Here is a 22,132-nt window from a genome sequence, read left to right on the forward strand (position 1 = left end):
TTGGATGTGTGTGTAACAAGCGGCAAACTCTGTGGAACAGCCGGGACGCCAATACGGAAGTGCCACACACTGCAGTTCATACATGGGCCGCTAGGGACTGGCTGCAGAAAGGAGCAATTTCCATAGACCCCCATGTTAAAATGCCCAACTTTACAGCAGAAAAAAACATGTTTCCACCCATGGATGCAATACATATTATTATCGATATAGTTAGATTCCACCGTCATGATTATGAATCTGTGAGTGAATTGTTTTCTAACACGACCTTTTTATTTATATTAGGTCTTAAAGTTTTTGCATAAATTAGGGCGTGGTCACTTTGATGGACACGTACATGCCTCACTGTCAGCTAACAGCAACTTGTCCACTCTGCTAGGCTACAACCATAGAGGCTACAACGTTAGTTAGTCATAGTAGCCTACTGTACTTGACCCTTTAGCGCTTTAGCCATGTTCGTGGTGATTGTGCCTTTTAGGGAATATTGTTACAAATACCAGACAATTAAAATGTCGTGCTGTGCGCTTGAATGTACTAACAGAACTTCCAAAAAGTCTAAAATGATAATATTATACATGTTAACCCCGTTCGCAGGTGTTTGTGTGCTTGGTAGCTTAGCTTGTTACTTATTAGCCAGCTAAGGACGTAACCCTTTATGCATACATATACATTTTAGTTTATGATTCAGCCTTGGGTAAGATTTTTATAGTCTATGGCTATGACGCCCATAATGCTAAACGGGAGCTAATGTTAATAGGGGACCCGATTATCCCAGTGGTGGCCGCCGGAGCTAACGGAGCCGCAGGGGGCTAGCTCCAGCCGGCGTCCCGGAGCTAGCCCACTGCGGCTCCGTTAGGTCCAGGCGGTGGAGTCCGTCGTTATAACTGGAGATCAAGGAATGCAGCGAAACCAGAGCGAAACGCAGACGTGGTTCACCTGCTGTAGTATTAGCTAAATCAATTATGTTGAACAAGGCTTATTAAGCTGAACATCGCCACAATTGTTCTGCTATGTATCGGTACTTATTTTCTTAACGTGTGAATGACAAGCATTAAGAATAACAAAATATAGCTAATTCTCTTGCAGATGAATGTAACGTTTATATAGGGGAACTACACTGTTAGCAGTAACTTGGTATGCATGTATTTCATGTTCGCTTAGCTTCTTAGCCTGAGCTAGCTCTGTTTACTTCCAGTTCGGAGGCAGCAGGTCCCGCCTCGGCTCCGCCTCTTTGCCGTTATTTGGAGCAGGCGGGATTAGACTCTGACGTTGCTGTCAAGCCGTTAGTGGCCGACTCCGCCTACTAAGGGCTTCTCGGCAACTCTGCAGAATCCTATGGGTGACGTCACGGACACTACGTCCATTTATATATACAGTCTATGGTGTGTAAGTGTACTGCCTGCACACCCTTTGAATATCACAAGGTAAATGAGGCCTAACACACTACTACCACCTCCCCCTTGTGTTCACCCTGCTCCACTCAGGTCGTTTCCCTCTCTGCATTTAAATGTCCTCAATATGTCACACGTGCATGAATGAACGCTAGCATCCCGCTAACACACATGCACTCACTTGTGCACACACACAAACTGAACATGAAGTCTATCTGGGCAATTGTCTGAGTCCCTTTTTATGGCGCACACATTCCACATTTTTACAGCTTTACATTACATTGTAATGGCCATTTCCCGAGCAATTCCTGTAACAACATGCCGAGCATTTCCATCTGAATTGCTGATTGAATAGACTGTAACATTATGTTTTATTATTGCATTGATTTCTTATATTGGTTTCCACACTGACATCAATATGCCTCATGTTTATTTTTCATTATGAAATGCCAATGCTGCATTAGTATGTGTTAACCAATGGGAAAGTGGCTGTAAAAAGTGTGTTGTTCCCTAACGATTGGTGAATAGACTCGAACATAATGGTGGCAGGATTGTAAAGGTCCCCTATTATACTGTTTTTTATAGGTCTCATATATATACAAAACATGTCTCTGAAGTGTTTGGCTTGAAATACCAAACAGATCATGCATTGTAGCATCCCATAATCCCCTCTGTTTCAGCCCTGTTTCAAAAGTGCTGATTCTCTGTCTGTTACTTTAGATGAAAATAAGGAGCCCCTCTGAGAGAGATTTGGTTAAAAAGAACACAATGGTGCTCTAGGAGGAGATTCAGGTGATAAGGTGGGGGGGGGGGGGTTACCTTGGTTGCTGATTGGTAATGGTTACACAAGCCAAAAAATCGTTCTGACATCATAAAGTGGCCAAAATCTGATCAGCTCATTTTCAGACAGGATTTTATAGAAATGGATCAGGACAAAAAGTGAGCAAATATTTTGTCTTGAAACTTTCAGAATCTCTTTACACAGAGGGGACACATGTTTATGTATAAAAGACATGAAAAAGTGGATTTTGCACAATAGGTGACCTTTAAAGGTTAGAGGGAGTCTTTGCAGACACCTTTCAAAAATACTTTGGGTGGAAAAATCAATTTAAGATCTTAAAAATAATTTGATCTCAGCAGTTTTGCAAACACAAATACTTATTAGTCACTGCCTTTATAAAGCGGTGAACCACTCTGAGTTGTGTCTTTCTCACTACAGCACGAATGCAGCATCAGTGAAGGATGATTAATTAAATGGCAGCTCGCTTGTGTCACTCAGGTCCCGATATCATCCAATCCTCAGCCCCCCTTTAGCACTTTGGCACGGCCATCTACGAGACTCATCGTCCAATGGGAGAGTTTATTTCCATCTGGAGGTGGGCCAGGAGCACACATCTGACATCATCTTAAGACTTGGCTCAGTTTGCCAGAATGACACTCTGTCTCTCTCTCTCTCACACACACACACACACACACACACACACACACACACACACACACACACACACACACACACACACACACACACACACACAACACACACACACACAACACACACACGCACCTGCTCCACAGATAAGATGAGGAGAGAACTGTGATGTCTTTGTAGGGTGTGAAAGTCAAGCGTGTGAATGTATTTATCGGTTTTAAAGATGCGTGTTTTCAGATGTGTGTTGATTGGCTGGGGATGGTGGGTACGGTATGTGAAGTGGGTTGTGGTGTGTGTGTGCGAGGGCAGGATGGCAGGTGAGAAGGAGAGAAGTGTTTGGAACAGAACGTGTTAGAGTGACACAAATGGCCTGCAGAAAGGGGATGATGGAGGAGGAGGAAAAACAGTTTGGGGGTGAAAGAGCGACTCAGACACTTTTAAGGCCGTTAAAATCACCAAAAATATCAAATTGGACAATAAAAAGATTGTCAATGAGCATATGTCTCCGTATTATTAAACTTGACATCTTGGAACAAGCAATTTAGATATGTCACCTTCGATACTTTAAACCCAAAATTCGAATAAAAAGGAAACCAATACAAACAAATACTATCTTCTATTTTTCTAACTATACTGGCTTCCTCCAGCTCATTAGGAAACATGTCCATTGCTAAAAAAAAAGTGCTTGTAAACGCAATGTAATCTAGGTTACTGCAGTGCATGTAATCTCATTCTTAACTCTTTCTGTAACCTGATTTTTCTCAGTAACCTGGTTACCCATAAGGGCTTGGCAGGGTATCTCATGTTTTACAACATAATAGAAGCATCCATGTCACTTCCAATATGCCAATGCTGAAAAGAAAACGAGAGACAGACGGGAAATCACTTCAAAAGTTCCAACGTGGGAATGCTTTCCCATTCATCGATTGTGTTTAGAAGTGTTGTGACAGCTGGCTCATAGTCTCTCTTTTCATGTCGTGCTAACAGAGTGTGTGGTGTGTGTGTGTGTGTGTGTGTGTGTGTGTGTGTGTGTGTGTGTGTGTGTGTGTGTGTGTGTGTGTGTGTGTGTGTGTGTGTGTGTGTGTGTGTGTGTGTGTGTATGTGTGTGTCCAAATGCACCCGTGGTACTCGCCGGGTTCTGCCACCTGCTCCGTCTTTGCCGCGATTCTGGCGCCGCCGCCCAAGGAGTCCCTAGCATTTCAGCTTCGTTTTACACCCCTGCCAGGCGTGCAGCGGCGTGGGGCCCGCAGGAGTTTGTGCTCGGGTTCATGAGCGCCGCCAAAAAGCTGTCGTGGTGAAGCATAAGTCTGGCGTCTTTCCACCTGGACACTGTTTTCCCATCTGTTTCCATCAGTGATACATTCTGACCCAAAATCATGTCGGCTCGACTTATGTAGACCAACAAGGGGGAAATTATACTTTTGGAATCCGACCTGAAAGCTTTCTACAAAATCAACTCTTGCTCTCTAAAGAGATGTTTATTTTTTAAGTGCCCTTGCAGTGGGACAGCTAATAAAATGATTGTCAGTATAAAATAATAAAATAGAAAGAGACCATCCGGACTTAAAGTTGTAGCTTGTAGCTGTACATATGATTTTCAGAAAGGATTTTTCAAGATATGTCCAGTGTCCACACAAGAAAACATATTAAAAACATTTTCGTTCATATATCAACAGCCTATATTTGACAAAGATACTCCACTGTTGTACTGTAGTCGAGCAATACAATTTAAAACAATTAAAGGGGACACTCAAGACACATAATAAATTAGTTTTTTGAGATAATTCAATGTATTTGTAATGGGCTTTAATGGATTTAAAAAAAGAGTAATGTTCTTAACCAATAAAGAAGCATTTACTATGTCATCAGTCTAACTTTATAAGAGGAAATGGATATCTTAGCACAGATAGCCTGGTTAACTGAACAGACAAATAATTCCCAGTCAACAGACGTCACACTTTTTAAAAAAAAACTTGAAATATTCATATGGAAAATGTGTACTTCTGGCTGTTTAGACAGCTAGAAGCAGGAATGTGAATTTATGTCATACTAATTGTATGAAATTAAATGAATACGTAACGAGATATGAGACTAAATCACTTCCTGCAAAAACGTTTTTTTAATGTTAGACCAGTTTAATTGTTAAACCCCAAGGTCCGCGGGGACCCTGGTTTTTTTTTTCACGACACTGTGTCTCAGGGGATCTTAATATTTAAGAACCTATTAATGTGTTATACCGGATTAACGGAAATAATCTCAGCTAACTGACGATACAAACAATTTTTACCAAAACAAAACACAAGTCTCATAAGAAGCATCTAAATGACCCCTTAGCGAAAAATGCTAACGGACATTGGCACAGAACTCAAGATAAAAGTACCCTTATTACTTATCGTAGCTACACATACAAGATATCCAATTAAAGCTGAGGTTCCACAGATTATTTAGGTATATAGTATCATCACTGAGTGATCCGAACTCGCGACAGGGGAAGCAAACACAGACATCACAACACGTACCTTTACGGAGCTTCTAGGGAGATCGTCTCACCGTAGCTGTCAATCTGATCAAAAGACGTGTTCAATGGCATTAAAACGAGAAAAAACGCGGCTGAATTGGTTAATCCATAGGTTTTTAACGTCTCTGTATAAAACAATTATTTCATTTATAATCCATAATTCCATTTTTATGTAAAAATCGCAGAGCAAAAGTTAGCTGCTAATGGTAGCCACCAGAGTGGCTGCTGCTTCCGGTCTTGGCAATGCGGCAGTCTAACTCACACACATTACCAAATAAGCACTATGTGGGAGTTCCCCTCGATTCCATTGGCTCCGACGGTCAGAAAGAGATGTCACATGTCAAAATCCAGCAAGGGGGGCCAGAGGTATGTAAAATCCACCCAAATGGCCCCAAAAGAGGGTTTTTTTTGCTAAATCTGTCTAAAAAGGTCAAATATCACTTGTTTTGCATCAATCTTGATACAGGGTACTTATTATATGTTGTACTTTGGATTCCTAAAGTTTTTAGTCTACTAACCCATCATCCAAGGTTAGTTTTCACTATAAGTACAACATATTTTTTGGACGGACACATACTTTACAGTTTTTTACCATGTTCAATCTGAATTTTCTTTAAAATAAAAAACATCTATATTGAATCTGAATTTTCTACATCCAACTCACAGGTTTATCATTACTTTGAGAAAAAAGATTATTAATTTAACCCTTTTAGAAGGGAAGATATGGTCATTTGTTCTGGGAATGTCATTTTCGAGCCTGAAACCTGAAAAACAGGCTCGGGGTTTAACAGGACACGTAAGTGGAAAGTTTTGCACTTCTTTAAAATCCCTTACTAAAATAAATATGAACATCCGAATTGTCTTATTAAATAAAAAGAAGTAGTGCTTGGTTGTTTTACTGTCGTCAGTGTCATCACGCTCATAAAGTTGCGGTATTGAAGGGTCTTTTTTATAAAACTGTAGCTATTAAATGTAAGCTGCTCTGCTTAAATAAGTAATAACTGTGCAGTGTAAACGCTTTGCTTGTAAATAAGTGTGTAGATTCCAAAATATGAGGGATAGTGAATGTAGTAGAGTTGTGTGTGTAGTAGTGTCTTCATTATATATGATATTTGTGTGTGGTGTGTAAACCAGTGAGTGCGAGCAGTGTGTGTTTGATGTTCCATTTACCCTGTTTCATAATTCATGGGTAGGATGGACAGAGCGGAGGTGTCTAAACATGCGTGTGTGTGTGTGGGGGGGGGTTGGGGGCAGTATAACAGGATGAGTGTTATGTGGGCGGAGATGAAACAGACAAGAGTGTGTCTTTGAAATGCAAAGAGTGGCGATAGCGGTGATTGGCCACTGTGTTGAGGAGGAGCAAGGAGTTTTTTCTCAGCATTTCATCATAATAAACACACATCTCTATCACACACACACACACACACACACACACACACACACACACACACACACACACACACACACACACACACACACACACACACACACACACACACACACACACACTGGTTGTTAATGACACCATTGCTAAATCATTATTATTTTTATTTACCTCTGTGGCACAGAACCCAGGCTAATTTGGAGCAGCTCTGAGCTCGGGAGGATTGTGTTCTTTTTGTGTGTCTGTGTTGCATTCAGTGTAATGCTGGCTTGCACACACACACACACACACACGCACACACACACACACACACACACACACACACACACACACACACACACACACACACACACACACACACACACAGACACACACACACACACACACACACACACACACACACATACACACACACACACACACACTCTCTGTCTAGTGGTGGGGCCTGGGGACCAATTTATTTACATGCAGTGGAAGAGGAACAGAGGATTGGAGGGAGGGATAAAACAAAAAAGGAAAAAGAGGAAACGGCAGGGAATTATGGAGAAAACCCAGAGGAACGAACAAGTTTCTCTCATGTTCCCAAGGACAGACAAGACCAATTTACTATTTAGATTGCTCAGCCTGTGTGTGTGTTTTGTTTTGCCGGTGTCATGTGATTTGCAGCATATTTCCAGAAACACTGCCTTCATCTGCAGCACCCAACTGTTTTACTTCCTCTGTTAAAAAGTAGCTAAATTGAAGTTAAATCTGCAAACTCTGCAGTGCCAAATACTCAGTATGGAAATTGGCAGCAGTCAATGGCGCTTCATCTCCAAAAGATGCAATCGTTATCTGGGGAAAAGTACCAAAAATGGCTGTTAAATGGTCACGCAATCAGTTTGAGTGTTGTTGTGGTTGTTAAATGCTTAAGTCTCAACGCAGCTTAGCACATTTGGAGGAGAAATCTGAGGCACTTGTTTTAATATTTTGTTATGTGTTGCTTTTTTATATTGTATATTTGCACCTTACACCTTACAGTGTTCATAGTTGAAAAATGTCTTAGCAATACAGTCAAGATCACAACAAGTCTCTATGTGTACTCCATAGCCGCCATTTTTTCGATTTATCACTGCCATCATGGAGAAAATGTCTTACTGGTGACCGTGTTGACAGCAGAATGTCATCAGCATACAGGGAAACCTTACATGTCTTGTTAGTGGGAATGAAAGGCTGACCTTGGTTAATATTGATGCTTTTTTAATTTTTCAAAACAAAAATTCACCATCTGTAACTTTTATTATATCATGTTTTATATGACTTGTATTTTATTTATTTTTGTATCAATATCTGTGTATTTGTTCAAGTATTAATACATCACTTTCTTCTTGTCTTGCAGGCAGGACGCTAACGACCTCTCCGGGCCGATTCAAAGGTACTGTTCTACATCTTTTATTCCTTTTTCTTTCCTTTTTACCAGTTTTACCCCTCACTTCTCTTTCTATTGGCCTGTCCTCAATGGGGCATACATTCGGACCAAACACTGACTACATCTTTGATAACTCAGACACTGGAGTGGTGTTGGCGGTCTTGTTTGGTTTTGGGGCATGTGAAAGGATAGCAGAAGGATGATACTACATTGTACGTAGAAAATGAGAGAAATAAAGAGAGTTGAGAAAAAGGGAAATTGGAAATGAGAGATTTGACACGGCTCAGATCTACGACCGAGGAGAGTCATTAAACTAAACCCTTTGGCGATGGGGCGACAGATCAAGCAAGGGGGGGAGAAGGATTAAATAAGGGCCGATCTTAAAATAGCAGTACCTATTCCTCATCTGGGGCATAGTTAACAGCATGAATATCCTGCCCTGAAAACCATCAATGCACTCCCATTCCATCCAACATTGATAGAGATAGAAGGTTCGAACACTTTTTACCCGCTCGAATCATTTAACATCATATGAAGACACTGAATTATATAGCACCTATAATGTTTCATGATCCAGATTATTATCAGAGATAATGCGTTCTGTTGCAACAATCGTTAAATAATACAGCTAGTTAGATCCGCACCTGCAAATGCTAATGACTGGTTATCTACCAAAGGACCTAACATTTATAGGATCCGTAATGCATCAGCAGTGAGGTATTGTCATTAACCTTTATTATTTTTGTTTGTGTTTTTTTTGTTGATCGGACCCTTGGAATAATGCAATATTTCGCATACATGGTCATATTTGTAATACTGGCAGAAATATTAAGTTATAATGTGTTCTTCTGCTATGGATGAGTAGTTTAGTTGCATTAGGCATATTTGGGATGCGTAGAATCGCTTATATTCAGCAGTGTTTTGTGTTGTTTGAGAGTAAAATTGCATCTATTTAAAGTACATATACACTACAGTGGTTACATGATGCTTCAGGTATTGTACCACATTATAATAAATGAGTTATAAGTTGAAGTATATCTTTGTTTTTGTGTTGAGGGCACTCCAAAAATTGAGAGACAATGGCTGAAGGAAATAAAAGCAGACAAACATTAACGTGTAAGGAAGAAAGTTATGAATTGGTTCTCTTCGACGAGGCGGCAAACAAAAACAAGACAAAGATGACAAAAAGTTCACAGTGATGGATTATCCATGTTGAGCCAGTGAGTCTCTACGAACAGATTTGCATTCTGTAATGAAATGAACTGAGTCTAATGGCAAATGTTAAGAAATCCATTTACAAAAAAACGTTCTGTATATTTAGAAAATGCTCTAATGTAGAGAATATGTGATTTTAATGGGGTGAATCTTGCTTGACCACTGATGTAGTCCTTTAAGTAACTCAATGGCTATATAGACTTATATTTTACTTTTTATTTATGACGTTTATTTAATTATTATTTTAACCTCTAAAGAAGTTATTTTGGTAGTGCAGTAAGAAAAGGGATGTATTGTTGTGCAATTCTACGACTGTCTGCACCTCTATATCTCATAAGATAATTGAAAGACATTGATTTGAAATAATAAAACCCCTATATATAGTCAGACTAAAGCTGCTGTGATGGTATTCACAGGCAAAACGCAGCAGGTAAATCAGCCAAGATCAAAAAACAAAATCTGGCACTGAACGAGATGCCGGAGGAAAGGAAGCAAAAACACGGCAGGAAGAAGAAAGAGACGATGTCTGTGGCTGTGAATAATTAGACAATATAGTTAGCTTTTGTTTTTCTCTCTGATTGGAGAAAACAGGCAAGGCTGTGACTGGCAAATGAGTACACACACACACACACACACACACACACACACACACACACACACACACACACACACACACACACACACACACAAGTGATGTGTGTTACTAATCCGCCACACAGCTGCGTCATTTCTGAGCGGGTGTTTACTTCCTCTCTGCCTTCACCACTATCACAACCACCACCATCTCAGACACCCCACAATCCCCAGCAAACACACACACACACACACACACACACACACACACACACACACACACACACACACACACACACACACACACACACACAATCACACAAAAGAGAACTGGGCGTATAATTTGATCCTCTGCTCTCTCCTCCTCTAATGAAGCTCTCTGGCGGTTTGACTGACACCCGGCTCGTTATTTAAGTGTCTGTTTTGGGCCAGGAAAAGGAAGAGGCGGCGGAGGAGGAGGAAGAGGAAGAAGGGGGAATGGAGAGTGAGGGATAGGAAAAGTGGCAACAAGGGAACTGCAAGAGAGGATGGGGTTGGAATTTGGAGGATGGGGGTGGATAAATGGAGGACAGGAAATGAAAACAGGCGGGAAAGATGGAGTGGAGATGGAGGAAAAGAGAGTCCTGGGAGTCGTAGAGAGCGGGAGAAAAGCAGTCCAGCCGTGAAAAGAGGAGGACAAAAATGAAATAGAGTTTTTTTTTAAAGGGCAACAACACAGCAATCAGGAGAAAAAGAGACAGTTTGGGAGGAGAAAGCGGATACAGGGGTGATAAAGGGTGTGTATTTGAATGTGTGCGTGCAAGTGTGTGTATAATTGCAGGTCTTTGTGCTGATAATGTTCTTTGAAGGCACACAGCTGATAATTGGCAAGCGTAGCTCCGCAGATGCCTTTCAGCGTCGGTCATTATGAGCCGCAAACCCACTATTGCCTCTGACATGACCTCCTGAGACGGGGGGCACAGGCACGTATACCGCCCTCGCGCGCAAAAATAAATAGGCTACAGAAATTGGCGTACACAAGCTTTGATTAGCGTATGAAAAGCATCAGCTCATGAGTGGAAGAGATACAACGGTTCTCTAAAGGCCTCAAGTTCTTCTTTGGCACGAGGGCTGTGTGTGTGTGTGTGAGTATGCGTACACTCACACACACACACACACACACACACACACACACACACACACACACACACACACACACACACACACACACACACACACACACACACACACACACACACACTTACTGTGTACAGCCACACACACATAGACAGAAGACACTATAATTACAGGGATTCGCACAATGTGGCGTCCCGGTACGCTGCGTCCGTTATTGCCTCCCCGGTTGCCACATGACAACAGCGGTCCCCCCTACCACGGAGACTCCTCAGTGCGCCGTTCCTAAACCCCGCCCCCCCCCCTCCTCCGTATTCCCACATCTGAATATTTATGAGAGGATGCACTGCAGAAGACACAAGACACTGGCTGGAGTATTCTCTCTGCTCACAGTGACAGTTATCACTGTTAAAGGCTCCCTTCCTCAGCTCTAATTGATCCCCCAGTGAGGAAATGTCCGTTGAGAGGCCGCTCTCCAAAAAAAAACACTCCAAGTCAGAACAGCTAGCAACAAAAAAAATGCACCGTCATTTTGACAGCGAGGAGGAATCTGATCGTTTGGCACCAATTTATGGCAAAACATGATGACTCATGCGTTCTGTCAATCAGGAGAATGAGGCAGACTTCCACACAAACACACTGATGATGATTTCACGGCCTTGATTATGAAAAATTAGACCATGTTTGTCTTGAGGCAACTTCTTGCAGATGACGGTTAAAGTGTATTGCCAAAGGAAAGTGTTTTTAACATCACCACATTTTCTCTTGGTCTCTTTTACAAAGAAACAGGCATGGAAGTGTTTGTTTTTAGTGGTGACAGAAAACAAATAGATGGATATCACCGAACCTGAACAGGTAAACCAACTATCAACGTATACAGAGGTGGGAAGTAGTGGAGTACAAATACTTCTTTACTGTACTTAAGTAGGCTACATTTGTCTGGTTTCAGTACTTTACTCCGCTTCTTATTTTGCTGACGACTTTTACTTCTTAATATAAAATACCTGTACTTTCTACTTCTTACATTTTCCAAACAGTCTGGTTACTTTAGTTTTAATCTGTTTGGTGGCATGATCATTATTATTTAGAGTCATTGCGTGCCTATTGATTTTAACACGATCAGTGTATCCATCACTTCCTGGTCCTGGACCAATGAAAACTTTGTCATTTTTGCCGTTGTTCAGCATCAAAACGTTCATTAGCTAACAATGACACGATTGTTCTATTAATATAAAGGGAGGTCAGTTACTCTTTAAAACAGATGGTAGTTATGGGTACTTTTTACGTAAGTGCATTTCGAAGCCCATACTCCTTTACTTTTACTTGAGTAAAGAAGTTTAGTCAGTACTTCTACTTTTAGAGTATTTTTAAACACGAGTATATGTACTTCCACTTGAATAAAGCCCCTGTCACACTGTCCGAAATTGACACCCAATGGACACACGATAAAGGAAATGTTCAAATTCGGCTGTGATCGTAGCAACATCGGGCCATTCGTGAGGGCATCTAAGCCATTCTTTCACACACACATACGGGTTTTGGGCCGAGGGCGACACCGTACTTCCGGTATCCACCATTTCACACGAGGTGCAAGCAGAATATCATAGTCTATTGCCTTAATCAATATCTAGTCAACTCTAAAATACCACATATATGCATTGGCATGATAATATTATTGTGACAAGTGGAGTATTCACCTGGTGTTTCTAGAAGATAGACGTAGATGCTGCCAAAATCGACCGAAGGCCACTTTCGAGAGTCGTTTTTCCATACATCTGCAGGCAGTCTGTAAGGGCAATCGGACAACCCACACAGCTCTAGTTTACGCTGTTAACAACCTAGAGCACACCCCTCAAGTCCAGAGATGTAATCCGAAGACATGCAGCGATTTCTTCGGTCGTTAATTCAGAAAAAAAACCTAGTGCGCTCTGCCTGGCTACATTACCTAGCTGTTTATATTAGCACCTCCAGGATATTAGCACCTCCAGGAAAATGGCGTATTTCTATATAGATATATGGCGCGCGTTGCATTGTGGGTAGCTCGTGACGTCACTGTGTGTGAAAGAATCGTATGACCGCCGGTGGAGTTTCTCAGGCTCTGGCAGCAACTTCGTGAGCGGCAACTTCGTAAGGCACTCGTGAGGGCATCTTGTCAAATCGTGTCATCTTCGTGTTATCATCGGTGCATTCACCCTCACTCTGATCGGGGCGAATGCCCGATGGCACCGATGATAACAAGATGCCCTCACGATGGCCTTACGAAGGGCAAAATTGACACACAAATTCAACACGAAAATGAACCTTCGCAAGGTCCTTCGGCAATATTTGGCATGCCAAAGATTTTGCCACCGCTCACGAAGTTGCTGCCGGAGCCTGAGAAACTCCACCGGCAGTCATACGATGGCTTAAGATGCCCTCACGAATGGCCCGATGTTGCTACGATCACAGCCGAATTTGAACATTTCCTTTATCGTGTGTCCATCGGGTTGTTTTATTGCACAACAAAATCATGTAAATATATTATGTAAATAACCCAATTTGTGTTCTGTGAAACTAAAAAGGATATCATATATTATTTTGAAGGACAGTTGACAGGAAGTTGTTGTTGTTATGGAAACAACATTACGGAGAAAACGTAATATTTTCTACATATAACGACGGATAAAGTAAAGAACAAAGTCTGAAGATATCAGTACAGTATCATAGTACTGTAACATAATTGTTTTTGGTACTTTCATTGCAGTTGTATGTCTTAAATGTAATGTAAATGTTGCCTTCGTGTGTGGTTCGGGGCCATCTTCGTGCGAAATTCACAATTCCATATTCGTGTGTCCATCGGGTGTCAATTTCGGGACAGTGTGACAGGGGCTTAAAGGATGTGTGTACTTTTGCCATTTCTGCCAAATGTACACAAAGAATTAGGCATGGAAGTGTTTGTTTGTAGCTGGTGAAAGAAAAACAATAGATGGATTTCCCAAAACCTGAATAGGTAAACGTTAACTCGAGGTGATAGAATATATTTACAATTTGTGTGAATTGACCCTTTAGGAAGTCCCCCCCGCCCCCCTCTGTCTTTCTGTGCACTTCCACACTGGCAGCAGGGAAAAGGGGGATACCATTCTCACAGGGGTTTTAATTGTGGGAGGCTGTGCTGGTGTCATACTCGCTGTTCATACATTTTTCATACAAACACATGAATTATGAAGAGCTACTAATGATGGGGAGGGACCGGAGGGGGGGGGGGGGGTTTCTGCAGAGAGCTGGATGGCCGTTTAGAAATCTTCTCCTCCCTCACTGTTCACAATATGTCCTTTCCCTCTGTCTGTCTGAGTGACACAGGTTTTGTTTGTGGACATTGTTAAGCACGCATGCACACACACACACACACACACACACACACACACACACACACACACACACACACACACACACACACACACACACACACACACACACACACACACACACACACACACTGGGTGGCAGGTGAACATGTAGTGGCTCGGGAGGGGCTTACCTCTTTGTGTGTGATTCAGACCATTGACCTGGAACACATTGGGTGTTGAGAGAATAAAAAACTATTACACACACTCTGTCTCTCACACACACACACACTCCCACACACACACACACACACACACACACACACACACACACACACACACACACACAAACACACACACACACACACACACACACACACACACACACACACACACACACACACACACACACCCACACAGTACTGTCTCTAAGACCATGCTGTTGTAGGTTATTCCATTACAGAAATAATGGTCATTATCACTTTCATAACATGTTTTATTATTATTTTATCATAAATATTATTGATTGTTCTTTTATCCAATTATATTATAAAGCTTTTATTTATGATGCTAAATACATTTATATATATTTCCGTTAATTATTGCATTTTATACAGCTATTTTATAGTTTGTATTAAATGATAATGACAGCATTAATCCTCATAATGCTTTTATTATCATGTTCTCATTTTGTTAACAGCAATTTTCTCCTTCATTGCATCATTTCTTATTCATTATCTGATTATTATTTATTCATGAATTCCTACTACAGTTTTGTTTCATATACAAAATGATAACCCACATTTTAAACACTAGGTCTTTTGCCAGCAGTGACAGAGGTTACCATGGTTATCAGCTCCACATCCTGACCTCTTTGTTCAGTTGACATAGGCAGTAAATCAATCCACAAACATACACACACTTTGTCACATCCTCCACCCTTCGGTATGACAACAGTGTCATCCATACCACCATCAGTACACACACACACACACCCACACACACACACACACACACACACACACACTGGCATGCCCCAGGGTGTTCTGGGATAGCGGAGTGTTTTCTCTTCCAGCTGATGCTCTCGAGGTTGGGGGAAGCTGAAGTCGTGGGTGTGTCTTCTCCACATTCCAGAGCTTTCCTCAAACAATACCACCATTTATTTATAATACATCACTTGTTATTATTGTACATGCGTCGTAATTCTGTCCTGATTGCGTGCTCGCACTTACCACCGACTTCTACCCCGGCAGAAACATTGTTGCTGCCATAATTAATAATTATCGCCTTAATTTAAAAAGCATGATTACCATACAGCTCGGTATAAAGAACCACCCTGGTTATTTTTGTTTTTTTAATTCACTTCTGCGAGCAAAAACCCTCCGATAACAAGACACGGAGATATCTTTAGATTCGCTCCGCTTCATTTACATTTGCTCGTTTGCACGTTTCCACATGTGTCTTTTGCTGTATTTAGTAACATATGCACACGTGTTTGTGTGTGTGTGTGTGTGTGTGTGTGTGTGTGTGTGTGTGTGTGTGTGTGTGTGTGTGCGCGCGTGCGTGCGCGCGTGCGTGTGTGTGCGCTGTTAGGGGAACTCAGTGTGACGTTTCTTTTTTTTTTGTGCCTCTTTTTCGAGAGGCTCCAGATGGCTGAGAGACAGGTGAGCCAATTAGCGAGTCTCACTACACAGCAACATCATCACACCGGTAGAGCACGACTGCCAAACACACACACACACACACACGAAACATTCCACATGACTCCACTGTAGTGTTAACATTACCACTATAATGCTCTGATGTGTCTCTCAGTCAGTCAATTCGCCGACATCGTGAATACGTAACTGATTTTGCAACATGTACCGATGTTGGGAATGATGACAAACGCTCCTCTAATTCTAGCTTATTATCTTAGCAACATACAGTGCTGTGAGCCTATAGTGTGGCCCATTATGCATGTTTTATACGACCCAGAAAACAGGCATAATAGGCAGATTCAAATTGATTTGCTTGTGTATTCATTTATTTGCAAGGAGCCAAAAATATTTCAGCGAGCTCTGCTGATGTTCATTATAATTCTAATGAAGTCGAAGTCTCCACAAAAGAGGGGTGCGGGAGGAAGACTGCGAGTCTAACCACAACAACAGCGACGTCTATCTCTCGTCCTCCCTTCATCTCTTTCTCTTTCCATACTTTTCTTTCCTTCTCGTGTCACTCTAATTCAGTGCTGAATGTTGGATGTAGAAAATGCACATTTCATATTAATGAACCATCAGCCTGTGAGGAAGACCCTCACCTGACCCCAGACTCTCCTCACATAGTCAAACAATACATGCTCACGTATGCATCCTTACGATGCACACTAATGCAGCACTTATTATTCAGATGGCATAGTTTGTTTGTGTATTTTTCTTTTTGTTAAGGGATAATTGAGCCACCATGAAGGCTGCTTTCCCACCTAATGGAAGTGGACAAATTAATGTCCCTGTGCTAATGTCTGCAAATGGAACAGGACCACTCCTGCCACCACCATGCTCCACCAACCTGCTGTGATGGAGTGCTTACAGTCAGAGAGAGTGTCAGGTAGCCTGATATAACGTAATGTCTGATGATGGATGATGCAGTAGTTTGATTTAGAATTGGAGGCATATAAAAAGGTTGCCAGAAATAGCTTAAGAGCTCTAAAGAATATTATGATGGGTTTTTTTTCGAAACAACTTTAACCAACCAAAGACCCTTTAATACTTTTGTTTTTGGTGTTTGAGTTTTGAGTATTATAAGGCACATTCTTCTTCTGATTCTTACCTGAATATATAGTTGCTGGTACTGAACATGATTATTGTGATTATCAAAGTCAACTTTATTGTCAATCTTTCAGTTTGTGTGTACAGACAGAGAGATCGAAATACCGTTTCCCACAATCCCGAATACAACAATACAAATATGTATTCAATTATGTATAAAATATGTATATCCTATATATACACAATCAACAGACATATTTATACATATGCACACATTAAGATACAAACACAACAATCAATATATACAAAATACACTTCAATATCTTTGGGAATGTACATTAGTGCAAGATTGTCCATAGCAGCGTAAAAAGTGTCTGGTGCTGGAATATTACTTGATGACACTTTGTTTGGTTTTAAAAGTAAATATCCATTTAAAAGACTATTTGTGGTCTTATGTTCAGCAAAGGTTATAGTAGGGATGCACTGATCCAATTTGCAGTATCAGTGCTGATACCAACATGGTGAAATGGACTGGGTATTATATGACAAATCCACATAAAGTACCCTTTCTCCGCCAATTCAGAACTCCATTCAATACAGATGAGCTACTGTAAGGCAATCTCTGGCAATAGGGAAAACTTGAGAAAAGATAGAACTGCTATCAGATCAAATTGGCATGCGTAGATACTTTGACTTTGTCTTACTGCGCATAGACCTTAAGACCCAGTTCAGAAAGAGGATTGCAAGATGTACGACAGGTGCTAAAATGTCACAGTAGGGCTTAAATTGAACAGGGTTATTGCTGCCAAGTGCAATAAAAAAGAAGGTGGAAATACAGATTGGTTTACCGGGATCAATTGTCATCCACTTGTTGATTTAGGATTGAAAGATTCAAGATTCAAAGGTTTTATTGCACAAAAGCCACAGGTGGTTGTTGACAATGAAAATCGTACCTGGCCTTGACAACAGTGCAACATACTGTATAATCAAGACGTAAGGGACTAGAGCTATTGAACAATGGTGCAAGTGAAATTCAAGAATAAGTCAGCTATGTCTTTCTGTATGTATAAAACACATGTTTGTATGCTATGTCGCTTTTTTATAGGTATTGCCTTATGTCTTTAGAGTCTCAGATACGTCTAACAAAAAGGAAATTCAAGTCAAGATGTTGTGATATAAGTTTATGACTTTACCTTATTGTTTCACACACAAGATTAGATTTACTCCATTGACCCTAATTCAAATAATTTACCAAATGTATTTCACCTAATCTTGACTTGAATTTGTTGAATTCTTTCAGACATATCTGAGACTCTAAAGGCATACGTTTATACGTGTCCTGTAAAAAACAGAATAACCATACCACACCATTAGGATTTGCATAGCCAGACACCTTGAATGTTTATGTGTTCATATGACAAATGGGTTGTTACTTTAGATGACGTCCTGTTTGTTTAGGAACACTCGTGATTTGACGTGGACTAAGACCCAGATTGCACGAAAAGCTACTGTATTACAGCTTCATCTACTCAAACACCTGCATCAATCTGCCTGCAGTCTCTCTTCATGTTTGTACATATACATTATGTTTTCGAGAGGAATAAAAAGGGGGGTGGGCCGGGTGAATGTCATCCTATTTTCCCATCTTAATAGCCCATGATCCTGCCGCCGCTCTGCCTCCTAAGCCTCTTCCCGTGGATGACCTCCAGGGAAGATTGTGTTGCTGCTGTTGGAGTACAGAGGAGTTGATTACGAGGCAGTGTCGGGGCTTTGTTCTAAGCGTATGCCCGTCCTTGGCTTTGGCGAGAGAGAAAAGGAGATAGATGAAGAAGAAAAAGAAGAGGAATCTTATCTCTCCCGAGGGGTCTTGCATCCTTTCATTCCAGATTGTCTTGGTGACTTTTCTGGCCCTGCCTGGTTTATCCCGACCCTCCGCTGCAACACTTGTTTACTGTCCCATAATGACATTGTCAACGGCAACAATACGCCCGCTTATCGCCAGGTGTCGGCTGCCACAATGGCTGAATGGCGGCGTAATGGAAAGGAGAATTCGTCCCGTTGTCATCTTGAAGTCTTTGCAGGCGCCCTCCTACTTGGCCGTGTGTGCCGGTGTAAGATAAGATGAATTCTTCATATCGCGCGCTGATTGCGGAATCTTGTATTTAATGCAATTTTTATTTCTCACTCCCCCTTCCCTCCTTTTTCCTTTCTTTCAAACTGCAGAGTCAAGCATTTTTTTTCCTTCCCTCTTTGGGGAGAGAAATCTAAATAATGTATCTGTGTTTTGGTGTTTTTTTCCCCCTCCTGTACTTAGAGGGAGAGTGGAGAGAAATGGGACCGACAGGAAGAAAGGCAGATGAGTGTTTTTCTTCTTCTTCTTTTTTTGAATGGAACACACGTGATGAGCATGCTGAGCAGAGTAAGAAAAAAGGAGCAAAGGATGGCAGGAGGGAGGCAGACGGGTTGGGGGGGAGTGAACCCACGCTTGGCTCTCGGCTGGAGGGGGGCCAGAGAGGAGCCTGCAGACTTTGGTAATCCCTCTTTTATTAATATGAAGCCAAGCTCAGCAGAATGTAGGCTCACAGACATAACAGCGCTGCTCACAACTGACTCTCTCTGTCTGTTTCTAACATACAGATCTGCTTCACTGGCTGAATCCCACCCCTCCCATTTTCCAGGCCAGTAAACCTCCAGTCAATTAAAGCAAAACCACACAAAAAAAGCAAAGCCAAGTCCGGTGCACTTCCTCCGACGAGCTCTCGAGTCTTTTGATCCCTGCTTGTGTCCTGGCCTTGGTGTTTGGCACACAAAGCATCCTGCGTCCTTGCCCATCCCTGTACGTTACCATGACAACCCCCCCCTCCCTTTACATCACTCAGTGCCCCCCCCCCCCCCATGTAGCCAATGGGCATTGACCTTTTGCTGTCTGAATGTGTTAGGGAACGAGAGATACAAAGAGAGAAAGAGACGGAGATAGAAAGAGAGGGCAGCAAGCACTCGCCGGAAACAACAAACACAAATAGGTCATTAAATTGTAAACACAATTGAAGAGAATGACAGAGGTTGCTCCATTTCGTGGCCTCAAGTTAGGGCGATGTCACAGTGTTTCTTGCGAATGACAAACACAAGATGCTCTTATTTAAAAGCAGGAAATCGAGGAGGCTCCAAAACCTATTAAATGGAAAAAGAACATGTTTTAATGGGGCTACACTTGACATGTTGCAAATGGAGAGCTTCTTCTCCAAGACGCTGCCATTTGTCCTCCAACAGGAGCTGTTCAACAGAGGAGCACATGCAGAGAGCAGGTTTTAGGGGATGGGGACATTTATTGGATTGGATCACATTGAAACATGTTGAGCTTGGTTTCGAGGATAAGTTGTTAAAAAAACTGGTTTTGATGGTTTATCCACTCGCGTGCAACTTAGTACCTCTAGATATTCTAAAACGTGTGAACGAAATATATCCAAATACCAACTCAATCCACCATACTTTCTGCGTAAATAGACATTTTCTCAGACTTTGACCTCAAACCCTTAGAAAAGTAATTGTGCTATGTCAAAAACCAAGGCTTAGAGAAAATATGTTTTCCTTTTTTGCCATTGTTCGAGACCAGGCTGATAAAAATACAAGCCAGATTATATAAATGTGTAGTTGTAATAAAGACTAAACAAATCTTCCATGATCATAATTGTTCCTGAACTACAGTAAGGCCTTTGTGTAGTGCTCCACGTTGCATTTACTCAACACTATGCTACATATAGTTCTTGACTACATTTTGGAGGCAAAACATTTTCTCAACATTGAAAAACATTTAATTGATAGTTTGCTGATGAAAATGTGTATTTATATTCCATAACACTGTGAATAGAGCCATTCTGCATACTGAGTACTTGTTTTTTTGGATACTATAGTACATTTGGCTAATCAATACTTCTTTACTTCTACTTAGTTAACATTTTGACTTCAGGACTTTAACTCAAGATGATTGTATTTCTAATTGTTACTTCAGAGTACTTCTTCCACTTCTTTATAACATATTCTCCCCAGCCTGACTCTAAGGAAATAACGGATTCCTTTGAGTTTAGGAGCGGCTTTGAAAGCTTCACATGTCAGCAGTGTATTTGTTGTCAGCATTCAGAAATCATGGCCGATGTGACATGAGATTCCAAAGATATGAGATTCCAAAGATTACCGAGGCAGAGAGAGAGAGGCAAGATGTCTAAAGGGCGAAATGCACAGGCTGTGTCACTTAGCATCACGTCATGTGACACACTGGTCATGCTACACAGACACAAGGAGTAATCAAGGTACATTAGATGGTATGTGGGAATCCAAGGGGGACAATGAGGCTATTCTGCTGTGTCATGTCTTGGAATTACTCACAAGGCTGTCTTGGCAGGTCGACTTGAACAATGGCGTAGCCTGAAATGACCCTGGTGCTGCTTTTGGATGCTGCCCTAAAACACAATAGGCGAGTATTATGGATGCAGTTTTATTCGTCCCACTTCCTGCTGGTGGAGCAGTGCAGTAAACTTGATAATGTAACTGGCACGATTATTCTAATTAGAAAAAAAGGGTTTAACTCCTGCACATAATCAGTCTATTACAGCCCCATTTTAAATGTTTTTTTAATGCAAAAATACTGCCTAGAGAAGGTTTAATATCTGTGGAAATATGAGCTATTGTCTGTGGAAATAACAAATCATCAGTCATCATTGTCAGCCTGTTAAAACTGGAACATTTGTGGAACTTAATTGTGTATGTTAATTTGCATTCACCACTTTATGCTCTTTTTATGCTCCATATTATTATGCTCTTTACATTCAGCTGAAATAGGTAACATATGATCGGCAGCTGCAGCATCTTGAATTCAAATGCATGAGATATCAGAGCCCGTTTTTTGCTCTTATTCAACACGTATTTCGTTGACGCGCTCGCCATGTGCTAATATTTGTCATCATTTCTCGCCTGCCATCAGTTTTTGGCTTAGACAAAGTGCAATGAGAGGCCGATCCCATTTGAAGGGTAAACAAA

At 41.3% G+C, this 22,132-nt stretch overlaps 1 protein-coding gene across 13 annotated transcripts in view; it reads left to right on the top strand.

Moving 5' to 3' along the window:
* Positions 1-22,132, top strand: part of celf2 (cugbp, Elav-like family member 2) — a 224,327-nt gene that overhangs the window by 31,688 nt on the left and 170,507 nt on the right. For all 13 annotated transcript variants that reach the window (XM_034225887.1, XM_034225894.1, XM_034225896.1 and 10 more), the window contains exon 2: positions 8,098-8,133. In XM_034225887.1, coding sequence (XP_034081778.1) covers positions 8,098-8,133 — 36 coding nt within the window. The remainder of the gene's footprint in view (positions 1-8,097; positions 8,134-22,132) is intronic.

The sequence above is a fragment of the Gymnodraco acuticeps genome, unplaced genomic scaffold (assembly GCF_902827175.1).
Source record: "Gymnodraco acuticeps unplaced genomic scaffold, fGymAcu1.1, whole genome shotgun sequence".
NCBI classification, from domain to species: domain Eukaryota; kingdom Metazoa; phylum Chordata; class Actinopteri; order Perciformes; family Bathydraconidae; genus Gymnodraco; species Gymnodraco acuticeps.